The following is a 15,257-nucleotide window of genomic DNA, read 5'->3' as shown; positions in this document are numbered from 1 at the left end:
GAAAATACTATAAACACTGCATGTGTTCTGTTCTGTGTATGTTTGGACTTGTTAACAAAAGACTATGCAGTTAAGAGTAAGGAAGCATATTTGAAAACAAATTTCTAGAAAATTAAATTTCATGACTGAACAGAAAAAAAAAATTTCATTGGAATATTCCCTTGATGGACTGAACTTTGTTGTTTTTTTGTTTTGTTTTTTTTTTAATTAGGAAGAAGAACGTATTCCTTTTTCTACCTGGGGAAAATGTATACGGATAACGCTGTGTGCAAGTGCTGTCTTCTTCTGGGTAAGAGTTGACAACACATTTTCTACTATTTAATTTTAAATGTCAAGTAAACTAAAAGTTGAGTCCGGATATTGTAGCCTCATAGAAAGAACTGTTTCCAGAGAACAACATAGCCACCACATGGTACTACCCTTGAGGTGTCAAAGTATCTGTTCACAGTGGTTTTCCTGGTTCCTTCCCCCATATTTACTTAAATCAGATGAGTGGCTCAGGATTTTTCAGTTTTTGGTGAAGAAACCAAACAGGAGGCATTACAAATTCTAAATTTTTTCAGTAGCAACCACCAAAGCAAAATGTCTAGAAATAGCTTTTGCAAAAATGGTAATAAGAACTATGAAAACATAAAAAGCATTGCAAAGACACAAAAGAAACTATAAGCAAATAACTCCAGACAAAAAGAAAATATTTCCATAATAAAGGCCTCCCTGGTGGCGCAGGGGTTAAGTCCAGTACTATGAAGCTATCTGCAGCCATTGCAGCGCCAGTTTGATCCCCAGCCAGGGAGCTGACCCACATGGCAAAGCAAACTTCTCCTGTCTTGCCCGCTGCTCCCCTCAGCAGTGGATTTCAGTAGATCTGCCTATTCCACTCCCCACTCTGTCTCTGATGAATCCTCTCACCTCCCACCCAACCTCTGGCCTATACCCCAGTTCTTGTATGCATAAATAAATAAAAGAAATCTTTTTTTAAAAAAAGAAAGAAAATAGCTCCACAATAAAATAATTTATTCATCTGCGGTCTATTTTTGGTCAAATCATACTAGTAATATAATTTAGTTATTAGAATAATTGACAACAAGAGACTTGTATTGGCTCAAGAATAACCAAAAGAAAATAAGACATGAAGCCTAGATTTGAGCTCTAATATCAGTAATTTAATATATTTATTTATTTATAAAGGTTTAATTAGTTTTTAGAGCACCTGAATATTTTTGAGACATACTGCCAAAGTGCTTTCCAAGAAGGCTGGAGAAGGGTAAAATATAATATATTATATTTATTTAATAAATCAGTAAAATAAGATTATTCACTAAATGGTAATAGAACACTTGATAGTATTTGGGCAAACAAAGGAAAACTGTACTATGAACCACTTAACTGTAATAAATATTAATAACTGTAATAACCACTTAACATGTAAACAATGTAACACCATAAAAGAACTAGAAATATTGATGAATATGGTTTCTTGATGTAAAAAGATTTTTAGAACTTAGCAGCAACACGGGTCTCAGGGGTAAATATTGAAAGATCTCCATATAGCAAAAAGCATTCTAAGTTTAATTAAAACTATTAGAGAAATATTTCTTAGCAAATGGGGCATAAAAGGGAGTATTACCTTTACTACACAAAGAATCCAGATCACTTCTAAGATTTCACCAGAGATCTCTGTACTGGCAGATGTCAAGCCTTACTAGTCATTAAATCAGTGCACATTAAAATGAGGTATAGTTTTTACACCTCCAAATGATGAGGCTCAATGTAAAGAAGAAATGCATCTGTAAAGATGTAAAGATGAAATGCATCACCTCTTCATAGTCGGGTATTGGAATTTTACCCTTCTCCAGCCTTCTTGGAAAGCACTTTGGCAGTATGTCTCAAAAATATTCAGGTGCTCTAAAAACTAATTAAACCTTTAAAACTTTCGGCAGAAAGTATTTTGTAATGGGCAGTAATAGTCACTAAAGATTGAATTACAGGGCCTCCCTGGTAGCACAGGGGGTTAAGACACAACCTATGAAGCTATCTACAGCCACTGAAGCATGAGTTCGATCGCTGGCCGGCCAGGAAGCTACCCACATGGCGCAGTAGACCTCTCCTGACTTGCCCGCTGCTCCCCTCAGCAGTGTATTTCAGCAAATCTGCCTGTTCTGTTCTCCACTCAGTCTCTGGTGAATCCTCTCACCCTCTGCACCTCTGGCCTGTACCCCAGTTCTTGTATGCATAAATAATAAATCTTTTTAAAAAAGGATTGAGTTACAGTTATTATATATGTATATATTGCATATATGTATTCCTATAGCATATATGTCATATATTCTCTATATATACATATTAGCCAAATATTCTACTTCTAACCAGTCATATAGTGGAATATAATACAACCATGAAAAAGATGTCCTTGGTAATGTTTTGTGATGTGAAAATTTTATAGTTATCATAGGGTACAGGGAAGGATAAAATTAATAACGTAAAATCATTTAAATGTGTAAACATATTAGCATTCTGTAGGAATGTGCCTTTATGTAGATAACAGATTTTTTTCCCTGCTATTCTTTATGGTTGGGTTCCTTTCAGGTTTTGGTGACAGAAAATCAATCTCCAGTTGCTTAAACAACAAAAATGGGGAGAGTGATGGATTGGTTTCTGTAATTGAAAGTCCCAGATCTGAGGGTGGCCTCAGTCGAGGTCTCTAATGCCAGAGGAAGCTGCCCTTTATAGGCATTGCTAGATGTCACCTCACCTATCAGTGACTCTTAGTAGGCCATTTGTCAATCTTTGATTTGGTCACTGAGACCCAGGGTCTGAAGTCCCTATTTCTCTCAAACCAATCAGGAGCTACTTCTGCAGCACAGGAAGGCTCAGAACAACCCAGACAATGAGCCTGAAAATGGGAAAGTTATTGCCCGCAAAGCAAATTATGGTTCCTCTTCCTGGGCTGGAAACAGATCCAGTTAGCAAAGCAACCGGCATCCACTACAGGATGTTCTCAGATTGTCTCCCATCAGTGCATATTCAAGTTATTATCAGAAAAGTATATTAAACTATAATCTGAAAAGATAAGAAACTTGAGGAAGCAGAATGATGGTTCCCTACTTCCTGTGAATACTGAACAAACCAAGTGCCTTGAAGTCTGGAAACAAAGTATGTAAATGCTCTGACAGGAACTAGAATTCATTTCATGGACCATGTGGGAGGTAGTGTAGGAAGAAGTCAGCATGTCATTGGGGCTCTGAGTATATCAGATCTTTCACTTACTATTGGGTTGTCAGAAAAGTCATGACGCATTTTTGCTTGAAAACAGAAAAAATACGTCATGACTTTTCCGACTTCCCAAAAGTTGCTTAATTTGGGAACAAATTATTTCATCTCTTTGTGCCTCAGTTTCCTCCTCCATAAAAGAGACAGAACTCTACTTACCTCATAGGCTGTTATGAGGATTTTGTTTGCTGAAAGAGAAAGGCTTGATACACCTTCTCTAATACATTTTCTCAGCCTTGGCTAAATTTTCACAGATACTTACACACACAAATGGTATTTCTTTCACAAGTGTAAACCTTAACTGTGAAGGAGATAATGAGAGAGATTACAGGAAGAAATAGAATGCCTTCTCTATAAACGGATGACTTTAAAAGTAAGAACAAACATCTTCACATGCTGGCCTTATAGCTAATGTTTACAAAGTGCTTTCTTTCCAAGTTTGAAGGGTTTCACCTGTAGCAACTCAGTGAATCATAACACAGCTCTATACTTTAGTAACTATTTTTACATAAGTTTTCATTGAGGTGACATTGGTGTAACATTATATGAGTTTCTGATATACAGCACTGTAAGTCTATAATAAGATCCATCACCAGAACAGAGTATGGGAGAAAACACTTTCAGATCAAACATCTAACAGAAGTCAGCCCCTTTTAATGTCCCCCCATTATGTGGGTGAGGAAATTGAAGCCCCCAAGAGGTTAAGTAATTTGTACCAGCCCCCCTGCTCGTGCTCAAGCCGGGATTCAAATCCAGGAGTCTGGTTCAGGCCCTGGCTTGTAATCACTGCCTTCCCTGCTCTCCCCAGGTGAAAACCAGCCTCCCTCTGTTACTGCAAACCTTTATATGGCATAATTTGCTAGGTCTTGAAATTCTCCTTTTTCATAGCTTTTCTCTCTCAGGGCAGTCATCCTGAGCAGGCAGGCCCAGCAAGTCCAAGTCTGGAGCCTGTCCAAGAAAGTAGATGTTAGAGAAACAGCTTGAAAATGCAGCCCTTCCTGGGCATCACTGAGTGTCCAAGGAAAACTAGCCTGGTGATAAGTGAAACCCTAGTGTGTGCAAACTAGACTTCAGGCCCCCACGGATAATGGTTTATACAGTCAGAAACGCGGTGGCCTTGCGAATGAGTCTTGTGCAAGTGCTGGCATGCTTGGTGACCGGTTTAAGATTTTAAGATCCAAATGTGAAAAGTGTGGGAGGCTTTTAACAGCAGGGATTGCTATCATTTCTAGCAGTTACTTTGGGGCCCTGCTGCAGCTTCTCCGATCCCATTCAGGGGATTATGGTCCTGCTAGTGCACCCCTTTCATAGTTTATAGCAGAGCCAAAAAAATCACATTCATGATCTTGAAAATTCTGTTGTTACAGAAGGGGTGTGTTTTGTTTTGTTTTGTTTTAAAGATTTATTTATTTATTTATTTATTTTTTATACATACATACATACATACATACATACATACATACATACATGCACTGGGTACAGTCAGAAGCACGGGAGGGTGAGAGAATTCACCAGAGCCAGAGCGGGGAGCAGAGCAGGCAGAAGGACCGAAGTACACTGCTGAGGGGAGCAGCGGGTGGCAGGAGAGGTCTGCGCGCCATGTGGGACCCTCCTCCGGTGGCTGGGGAGCAGCTGGGGATCAAACCGGCGCTGCAGAGGCTGCGGGCAGCCTCGCAACCCAGCGCTCAACCACTGCGCCACCGGGGAGCCCCACCAAAGGGGTGTTTTTTTCCTTACATCGTTGTTCAGTATTTGATTTCTCCCCTCAGGTGTAGTTCCCATAGTTCTCCCACCACCACAGGACCTGTGACCATCACCACAGTCCCTTGTGCTCTATTTTCACCCCTCTCTCCCCGCCTCCCCTGATGGATGCCTCAGATCTATGGTTTGCCTGCAAGTTTTGTCTTTCTCCTGACCCCTTGTTCAATTTCCCTGTATCCCTCCTATAAGTGAAATTATCCAGTATTTTTCTTTTTTCCTTCTGACTTATTTCGCTAAGCATCATCCAAATGGGGTATTTTCATCAGTTCTGCTGTCATAGAAAATTTTTCCTTCTAACTGAACGTGCTACCAGTTACCCCATTTTTACCCAGTCTGAAGATAGAGTCCCTTTTCCTAATAGAAATTCTTTCTTGCAGCAGTTTTAGCTTCCCAGGGAAATTGCACAGCAAGAGCAGAGCCCCCGTGTCCTGTCACCCCTGGCACATGCTGTCCCTGCTGTTGACATCTCACTTAGTGGCTGTACCATCCTGATGACCCTCATTCCCTTTCCTTTCTCTGAGATGCAGCCTGCCCAATTTCCACCTCTCATATGTGAGATTCACATCTCTTCACACATGCACCTTGTTCATTTTATCCTAAGGCCAACTATTTTTCTTTTATTTTTGTGTAGAAGAACTAGGGTATAGGGAGAACCAGGGTGTAGGCCAGAGGTGCAGGGGTAAGAGGATTGACCAGGGACAGAGTGGGGAGCAGAAAGGTAGATCTACTGAAATATACTGCTGAGGGCAGCAGCAGGTGAGACAGGAGAGGTCTGCTGTGCCCTATGTGAGTCAGCCTCCTGGCTGGGGATTGAACTCAGGCCCTAGTGGTAACAGCACTGAGATTTATCCCCTAGGCCACCAAGGAGGCCCTCAAAGAGGTTTTTAATATGAGATGGAAACTAAGATCCTTGTATGGTAAAGTAAATACCCCATTTTAACCATTACCAAAACTTCTAACATGCAATGCTAGGGTCATTTTGTTTTATTATTTTTTTTTTTATTTTTACGTAGAAGAACTAAGGTGTAGACCAGAGCTGCAGGGGGTGAGAGGATTCACTAGAGACAGAGTGGGGAGCAGAACAGGTGGATTGACTGAAATACACTGCTGAGGGAAGCAGGGGGCAAGATTGGAGAGGTGTGCTATTCCCTATGTGGGTCAGCTTCCAGGCTACAGCAATGATAGAGCTGAAACTTAACCCCTAGGCCACCAGAGAGGCCCTTCCCCCACCCCTGGGACCAACTTTTAAGTATAAAAGTTTGGCTCTTGGTGAGTCTCATGCTGCTTGTTTATTCTGTTCTCAGATCCTCCTGATTATCGCTTCAGTGATTGGCATCATCGTCTACAGGCTCTCGGTGTTCATTGTGTTTTCTGCAAAACTTCCCAAGAACTATAATGCCACAGACCCAATCCAGAAGTACCTGACTCCACAGACAGCCACGACCATCACGGCGTCCATCATCAGCTTCGTCATCATCATGATTCTGAACACCATCTATGAAAAAGTGGCCATCTTGATTACTAACTTTGGTACGACCCCACTCCCCACAGTCATGTCGCAGACATTTCTAGGAACTAGCGAAAACAGAGACTGTATCTTTTAGGCATTTTCAATTCCGGGGTGCTAAAATTTTGAGAACATTTCAACTGTAAACATATTTTCTTTCGTTTCTATAGGAAATGAATCGTCTACAGCTTTGCCTTGGTGAAAGGGACAGAGCAAAGATAATCATTATAATGTCCAGGCTCTGTGCAAACAGATCAAGACTGAGTAATATTTTCAATTATATTAGATCATGTACCCCATTGTTGAAAGTAAATAGTCTTTTTATTGCAAATAAGTGGAATAGGGTCATGGTTCCAGTAGCAAATATGCTTCCTCTGCTGCCGAGAGGACAAGTAATCACACTGTTACGAGTCTTCCCCGTGCTGTTCATATTAATACAGCTCCATTCTCATCAGCTCTGGCTTTTATAATAAGTGTTTCTTCTCTCTGGCTGGCTTCCCAGGCAGCTGCTTAGTGGCCAAAGTGTAGAGCCTCCCACACGCTCCACATGCCTCTGTCTTCTCTAAATGGTCCACTAGCCGGTCATCTTCTGAAAATCATCAGACCAATTTAAATTCTGAACAGGAGAGTGACCTGTTCTGTCTTCCCCAAATGCTTCTAGCAAGTTTCCTGTTGTCTTGTTTATTTCCTTCAACAGACCTACCTTAGTAAAATTCAAAAAGATGTATCATTTAGCAAGCTGTTCAAAAGTGCTTTTTTGTCAGAGTAGAAGTAAGAGAAGGTAATTCATGCCCATTTGATAACATTGTGCTTCTAAAGTTTAACTACCAAAAACAGTTGTTTGTTTTTTTTTGTGGTTTTTTTTTTTTTTTTGCCCTGTGGGATATTATATTCATGGGGGAAATTCTTGTAACAATGTGTAAATTTGGAATTAACACAATAGCTATATTAAGAAATTCAAACAGCTTAAATGGAAACAGTGTGAATTGTTTTTTTTTTAACATGTTAACTCGTGTATCAGTGCCTTTGATGAGGGTCTCAAAGCTGTTCACAATTTTAAAATCTCGCTTTTCTTTGTTTGAACTGCAGAACTCCCAAGGACCCAGACTGATTATGAGAACAGCCTAACCATGAAGATGTTCATGTTCCAGTTTGTCAACTACTATTCTTCCTGTTTCTACATAGCCTTCTTTAAGGGCAAATTTGTCGGTTACCCGGGAGATCCTGTTTATTGGCTGGGAAAATACAGAAATGAAGAGGTGTGAATTTAGAATTGTATTCTCTTGATAAGCTGTTTTCTCTCAGTTGCTCAATGAATGGTTTATTGTAGAGTCACTGGGTTGTGTTTTTTTAGCCAAAAAAGAACAAATATTAGAAAAATAAGATTAAATGACCTTATTTCATATTAGACCCATCAAAAATTTAAGTGACATTTTCTTTTTAACATTGCAGTGTGATCCCGGGGGGTGTCTCTTTGAACTAACAACACAGCTGACAATAATCATGGGAGGAAAAGCAATCTGGAATAACATACAAGAGGTGTTACTTCCGTGAGTATTAAGCTGTATCATGTCGGGAGGACAGAGGCGGAAAAGCCCACCCAGTGGAATAATCTGCCTGCGTGTCCATCTCTAAACTGGAGTGGACTCTGCTTATTAAGTCTCCAGACAAGATAGTCTAGCTATTCAGAGTAAACATACTTGGGGGTTTTGTTTTGTGTAGAAGAACTGGGGTGTAGGCCAGAAAGCGGGGGCGTGACAGGATTCCCCAGAGGCAGAGCAGGGAACAGAACAAGCAGAGTTACCGAAACACACTGCTGAGGAGAGCAGCAGGCGAGACAGGAGAGGTCTGCTGTGCCATGTGGGTCAGCTCCCTGGCCAGAGCTCAAACTCAGGCTGTAGCAGTGATAGTGCTGAGACTTAACCCCTAGGCCACCAGGGAGGCCCATCTCAGGGTTTAAATAAATATGTTAAAACACCTTCTTAAATCCCATCAGTGATGGGTATACTGATTGTAGCCCCAGGACAGGTTGTCCTTGCTAGGCCTATGAACCAAGTATATCCACAACTTCTCACAAGTGTCTCCTCCCTTTCTACCACACTTTTAAAACTCAGTAACAGTGACTTCTAGGGGTCTTCTATGTAAGTCACTGTGTTGTGTTTTATTTGTTTATCTCCCTTCTGCAAATGAAGATTCTGTGGCTTAGAAAAGCTAAATGACTTTTGTAAGTTCACATCACCACTAAGAGCACTGTGAATGAAGATCTAAGATCCCAAGACTCCCAGTCCAGGTTTGGAGAATAGTTTTCTTGTGGTCCCAGGGCACATACAACATAGTGTCATCTTAGATGCTGGTGTAGGAGACCAGTATCTAGAACAGTTACCACGAAGGTTTGGATTACTGTTCTTTCCCTTAAAGATGAGAGTACATGTTTGCATAAGGTCCCACCGTCCTTCTAAATTTCCACTTAGAGGGGGCCTCCCTGTTGGCCTAGGGGTTGAGTCTCAGCACTGTTATCACTGCAGCCTGAGTTCGATCCCCAGCCAGGGAGCTGACCCACATAGGGCACAACAGACCTCTCCTGTCTCACCTGCTGCTCCCTTCAGCAGTGAATTTCAGTAGAACCTCCTGTTCTGCTCCCCACTCTGTCCTGGTGAATCCTCTCACCCACTTGCACTCTGGCCTACACCCCAGTTCTTGTATGCATAAATAAATAAAATAAATCTTTTTTTTTTTTTTTAAAGACCTGGGTTGAGCACAGCCCTGTGAAGCTGTCCACAGCCTCTGCAGCACGGGTTTGATTCCCGGCCAGGCAGGGAGATACCCACATGATGCTGCAGACCTCTCCTGTCTCGCCTGCTGCTTCCCTCAGCAGTGCTTTTGGTCCATCTGCCTGTTCTGCTGCCCACTCTGTCTCTGGTGAATCCTCTCACCTTCCCACGTCTCTGGCCTGTACCCCAGATCTTGTACAAATAAATAAATCTTTTTAAAAAAAAAGTCCTTTATCCCACCATCCAAATGGGTTGTTTTTTTTCAACATCACCCCTCTCTATAGGTTCCTTCCTCCTGTCATTTTGCCCTACCTCTACCCCCACCCATATCACATCCACCTTTCTTCTCTCTCTTCCTCTTCCCTTCTCTAACCTTTCTTCTCTCTCTGCCATTCCCAAATTTCTTTTTATTCTGTTCATAGAGTGTTAACCTCATTTTTCGGTTTTTAGAGAGCAGAAACCACTGGGTTTCATTGTGTCCTTCCAGATTTCTTCACAAGGGCTCATTCCTCAACTTCAATGGGAACTAGCAGAATTTGTCTCTAAGCAAAGGCCTCTCTCTTTCCTCTTCCCCACCCCAGGGTCCTCCCCTCTAAAGGATTCTGGTTGTGGCTGTAAAATTACGATTTTCTTTACCTACTATGCTGTCAATGGCCCTCACTTTCATTGTACTCATCTCCAGCTTTTCCAGACGAGTAAAAGTAGGTCAAGCACACATAACTATGTTTCTATATGAAAATAAATAACATCAAAGAGAAGAAAGCCTTAACTCGGATTTAAAAGCATTTTTTTTTTTTGAAGAAAGTAGATTATTTAGCACTTGTTTTGATGACTGGTTGTCAGTGAGTTCATTTTTATTTTAAAATTTTAGGGGGCCTGGTCTGTTTTCCAAATTGGTATTGGTATTCACATGTAATGAAATATGTTCCCATGAAATATTTTTAGATAAAGGTGTGTTATTGGACCCACCTCTACCCCAGGAGGTATTGCACCCAGTATTGCAAATTACAGCCACCTAAACCTGGCATGTCGATATTTCTAATTCTAGCCTAAGTTACTGAGGCAGTATGTTTTCAATTAGCTTTCTTTCACTTTTGAAAACCTGGATTGCTAAATGTTAACCAAATTAGGGAATGACTTGGGATCAGCTAATTGCTACTTCTCCTCTTTAGGTAGGCATCTCTTGCCTTCTTACTTTTTCATACAACTTCTCATATAACAAGGACATAGTAGTTATTCTGGTAACCCAAACTACACCCATCACAGAAAGCATAATAAGGGAGAGAAAAGCCTTCTAATTCAGTGGCTATTTTCATACCATTTAAATATGTCAAAAAGAATGGAATAAAATTAGTTTCACTGTATACACTTAACCTCTCTCTGCCCCCAACCAGGTCAGCTCCTTGGCTAGGGTTCCTGAAGCAAATGAAGAAGCAAAGCTGGCACTGGGATCCTGTCCCCTTTGGGCGCCCTCGGGCATCCAGAGCAGTGCTGGGCATTTAGTGGGTGCTCAGTAAAAACCAGTTGAGTGAATGAGTGATTCGTGCTTTAAATACAGAATATCAGCACATTAACAGAATTGTTTACTGGACTCAGAGAACAAGCCCAGCACCCTTTGGCCTTCTCACTCACTTAGTATTTTGATTTTGATATCTGAGGCACTCCTGGGAATTTTACTCTGTACTTGACACAGCGCTGGTATAATTCCTGCATGAAGCAGCTCAATCTGGAGAAATTCTTATGATAAAAATGTACGAAAAATAGATACCAATAACATTGTCCTTTGGTGTTTAGGTAATGGATGGCAGTGGTTTTCTTCTTTTGTTTTCTATAATGGGTTTGAACTTCTTAGGTAAGAAAAGTGAGCTGATATAAGAGAAAATATCCCTTCTTGGGATATATTGGGTAGTTGGAAAAGGCATGACGTATTTATTTCTGTTTTTCAAGCAAAAATGCATCATGACTCTTCCAACAGCCCAGCCATTTGTCAGGGAAGAACCAGAGGCATGTAATAAGAGAACCCTAACACAGGGTTCCCTCACTACCTGCTCTTGTGCTTTAAATTAAAAAATAGTAGACCCAGGAATAAAACAGATTTAATAGTAGAGGGTGCTTTTATTCAAAATTAGCAAGTGGGAATGCTGTAGGATGTCTTAAACAGAAATAATGATTATCTGTGGTATGTGAGTTAAATATAAAGAAGATACAAGAAAAGGCCATGCAAAGTAATTCATACATACAGTAAGGACTTAGTGAAGAGCGACTTTTTATAACACTGTTATGCCAATATGCTAAATTCCTAAGGATATTATTTTGTAACCACTGCTGAAGGAAGGAAACATCTCAACTTGGCCAGGGGAGAAAGTACCTGGCATCTGGAATTGTTTGTAATTCTGTAGATGATTTCCATGTGTACTCAAGATGAAGATCCCTGCTCCAGAATCATAACCCAATAGAAAACCCAAAAGACCAAGGACAGTGTAGTATGGATTACAGCCCAGTATTTCCTACCGGAATAATAAGGAATTTAGCATGGAAACAAGGAATTAATTTCTTCATGGGTTGTGTGTTCAACTTGAGACATTAACTCATGCTTTATGACGTGGGGGATAATGGTCTAATTTGCACTTTGATCTTTTCGGCAGCTGGATCAAAAATCTAATTGGACGATGCAACTCAGTTTCGGGCTCAGAAAAGATCACCCCACGGTGGGAACAGGACTACCATCTGCAGCCCATGGGCAAGCTGGGATTATTTTATGAATATCTTGAAATGAGTAAGTTGTGGGTGACATTTTGGGTCATGTAAATTATAATGGAGCACGTTTTGGATCCCAAAAGCAGAGATTATTGAGCCAAATAATGATCTAGCAGGTTGAAATGTAGTTTCTTTTTCTCCAATAGATGAAATTATAGGATCAGGCTTGCAAATAAGGTGATTGTGTCTCTTTGTCAATATTTATGTTGTCCGATGCCACAGATTTATCCCCAAGCAATGAAAAGGGATACTCATCTAGGTACATCTTCACCATTCATTATCAGAACATCCTAACCATGTTGTCTGAGCCTCAGCTCAGAACTATTATTAGAGGTGATTCAGTCTGGGATACACAAATGATCACAGGGTCCCCCCGCCCTTTTCACACCCTGTTCCTGTTTCTGCATATCTTTTTCTCCTGACCAGTGATTTCTGCCTGTTTCCTTGAGTGACCTCATTTCTAATCACTAGTTAGAATTTAGAAGCATTTTTGCTGGTCTGGCATTGAGAATCCACATTTATCTCCTCCATCCTGAATGTCTTTGCCCGTCTGTGTAGCATTTCCTTGGGCTCTGTTTCAGTTGCACTTGATTTTGAGTCCCCAGTTGTCTTTCAATGGATGCACCTCAAAATAGATCTCCATAGGAAAGAGCATCTTTTCTCTTACGTATGACATGCTTACACCTAATAGAAAACCAACAATTTATATGTTTTGTCTCTGTGCCCTTTTGCTGAACTAGTACAGTGAAGTATGCTGGTCTCATGCTTAGGAAGCAGGAAAGGGAGGCTGACTGTGGTGGGTCCTTGCGAATGGGGTGTATGTTAGCAGAGACACCCCCTTGTCATTCTTGTTTACCAGTTTGCAGATAGAGGAAGGTTTCCATTAAATCCTATTTTATATTACAAAACAGTTGCTTTTAAAAAATGTGCATTATATACATGGAAACACATCTGCTTCCTTTGTGGAGTGAAAGGTTCCTTTTATTTATCATGTTTATTCTCAAAAGGACCTTAAGACAGCTGCCTGTTATTCCAAATTGAATCATAATTGTAATTCTCTTATGGGAGGAATTAACAATAACAACATCTTGAGGGAGAACATAATTTTTACTTTTGCACAGAAAAGTTGGGTGGAAAGAGTTATTTTTCTGTAGTTGATTTGACAAACAAGTGGCATGGAGAGGAAGAGTTAGTGGTCATATGCTGGAGAGTTGATGTGACTATTAAATCTATAAGAAAGGCTAGAATAACAACAGTTTCGACAGAATTTCTTTTCTTTATTCAATTGTTTTATTATCCCAATAATACTCAATAAATCAGAAAAAGTAATCAGTTTCTGACAATAGGCAGTCTGTTATTCTGTACTCAAGAGTGAAATCTATGTTTGCTGCTTTTAGTTTGTGGGAGATAGAATTTCCAAGTGCCTTTGAGTTATTTTTGCTCCTCTAAAATAAACATAGAATGCCTTTGGCAATGGTCTAAACTCTACACACTTCCCCTGCTTCCTAATCTTCATCAATTCCAACATCTACCTTTTAAATTGTGTCTCTAGCAAGGAGGAGCCAAACTGGGGTGGAGGAAATAGACATTTCACGAGAAAAGGTAGACACATTTGAAAGGTCAAGGGCGTGAAACAGCCTGGGCAGTTCAAAGAATGGGAAAAAAGCAAAGTGTGGCTACAACAAAGGGTCCAAAGGTGAAGGGATAGCAGGAAAGCAAGGGCTATGTTTTGATGGATTTTGTGGGCTTAGCCAAGGGACTCGAACTGATCCTTAAGGAAATGCATACTTTGGAGATGATCAGATTACCCTGGCAGCAAAAGGGGATGAAAATATTCTGTTTGGTTGGGCCTATTTTGGTAGAAAGAAGCTATTTCAGTAGGTTACCCCAGGTCACCTAAATAATTGTAAGCACTGAAATAGAGGCTGTGATCTGAGGAATTGAGATAGGGAGAGAAATTTAATCGTTGTCAAAGGTGAGATCATATAGCATGTGGGGAATAGAATTAAGATATCTTCTGGAGTCTGAATGTGCAGGTTGGAACAGCAGGAGAGGAACTGGTTTTGAGGAAATGGATTAGGCTCAGTTATCTTGAGTAGCTGTTTGTGGGATCTCTCAGAGGGGTCCATTAGAAAGCTGGATCCACCTGTTGAGCTCAGAGCACTCCAGGCAAGGTCAGGGGGTGATTCAGGCTTGCCAGGGGAAAATGATGATGTGGCTATTCCCAGCGATATTTAAAGAGTAAATGGGGGGATAGAAAGCCACAAAGAGAAGGAAGAGCAGGGCAGGTGGGAGAAATCCATCAGAGAGTTGTGTCAACACAGAGAAGATTTTGAAGGCTTAAAGGTATTGGAACACTGACAAAAAAGAGCATAATGAAAAGGAGGGAACAGGCAGTAATGCACACATTTAATTGCTGGTTCTATAGGGAAGGGTGGGATAAGTGCTGTAGTTTGTTAAATTTTTTTAAAATATGTATTGTATTTTATATCTTATTCTATGCATATGGTTACACGCACATGCACCCTTGCTCTTTTAAAATTTAAGTAAAATAATAATCAAGGGGAAACACATTCCACAGGGAGATGAATGCTTGTTGATAATAAAAGTAATTGAATAAGAACTGAAAATGTGCGGTGGCTTTGAACCATGCCCCTCAGCAGTTAGCCAGACAGTGGTGAGGGATGTAGGGCTTTGAAGAGAGACAGTGGTGGACAGTGAGAACATAGAAGAACTTCCTGCAGGAAGCTTGGCACAGAAAGTTTTAGAGAGCAGTACAGGCCCATGAAAAGTTTCAGGTCCGGGTTGGTTTTTTTTTTTTTTTTTTTACAATTTTTTTTTTGTCTTACTGAATGGATATATTTCATATTTTTTCTGTTCTTGGTTTTAAATGTTCTCATATGACTATCAGGATAAATTATACTATGTTTTTTCTGGAGTTGTATTTTTAAATTAAAATTTTTTATCTATCTGGAATTTATTATGGTGTCAAAAGTGAGGACACAGTACCAGTTTTTCCAATGATTTCACTAATAGCTCCAATATTTAATTCACTGGTTTCAGGCATCACTTTTTTTTTATTGTTTCCAGTTTTGTTTAATATTTTAATAGTATAGTATTTCTCCCCTCAGGTGTGATTTTGGTGATGGCCACAAAGCAACCATAATCCTCCTTCATGGTCCATTGTGTTT

At 40.3% G+C, this 15,257-nt stretch overlaps 1 protein-coding gene across 4 annotated transcripts in view; it reads left to right on the top strand.

Moving 5' to 3' along the window:
* The window catches only part of ANO6 (anoctamin 6), a 198,189-nt gene that overhangs the window by 165,735 nt on the left and 17,197 nt on the right, over positions 1-15,257 (top strand). For all 4 annotated transcript variants that reach the window (XR_008552214.1, XM_037514106.2, XM_037514107.2 and 1 more), the window contains 5 exons: positions 212-289; positions 6,336-6,561; positions 7,628-7,797; positions 7,991-8,088; positions 11,955-12,085. Coding sequence is in view for 3 of the 4 variants with exons in the window: in XM_037514106.2 (XP_037370003.1) it covers positions 212-289; positions 6,336-6,561; positions 7,628-7,797; positions 7,991-8,088; positions 11,955-12,085 (703 nt within the window). In the remaining variant the exon portion in view is untranslated. The remainder of the gene's footprint in view (positions 1-211; positions 290-6,335; positions 6,562-7,627; positions 7,798-7,990; positions 8,089-11,954; positions 12,086-15,257) is intronic.

The sequence above is a fragment of the Talpa occidentalis genome, unplaced genomic scaffold (genome assembly GCF_014898055.3).
Source record: "Talpa occidentalis isolate TD23 unplaced genomic scaffold, MPIMG_talOcc4v2.1 talOcc4.16, whole genome shotgun sequence".
Classification (NCBI taxonomy): Eukaryota; Metazoa; Chordata; class Mammalia; order Eulipotyphla; family Talpidae; genus Talpa; species Talpa occidentalis.
Note: the sequence above shows the minus strand (reverse complement) of the source record. Positions and strands in the feature narration are given on the sequence as shown.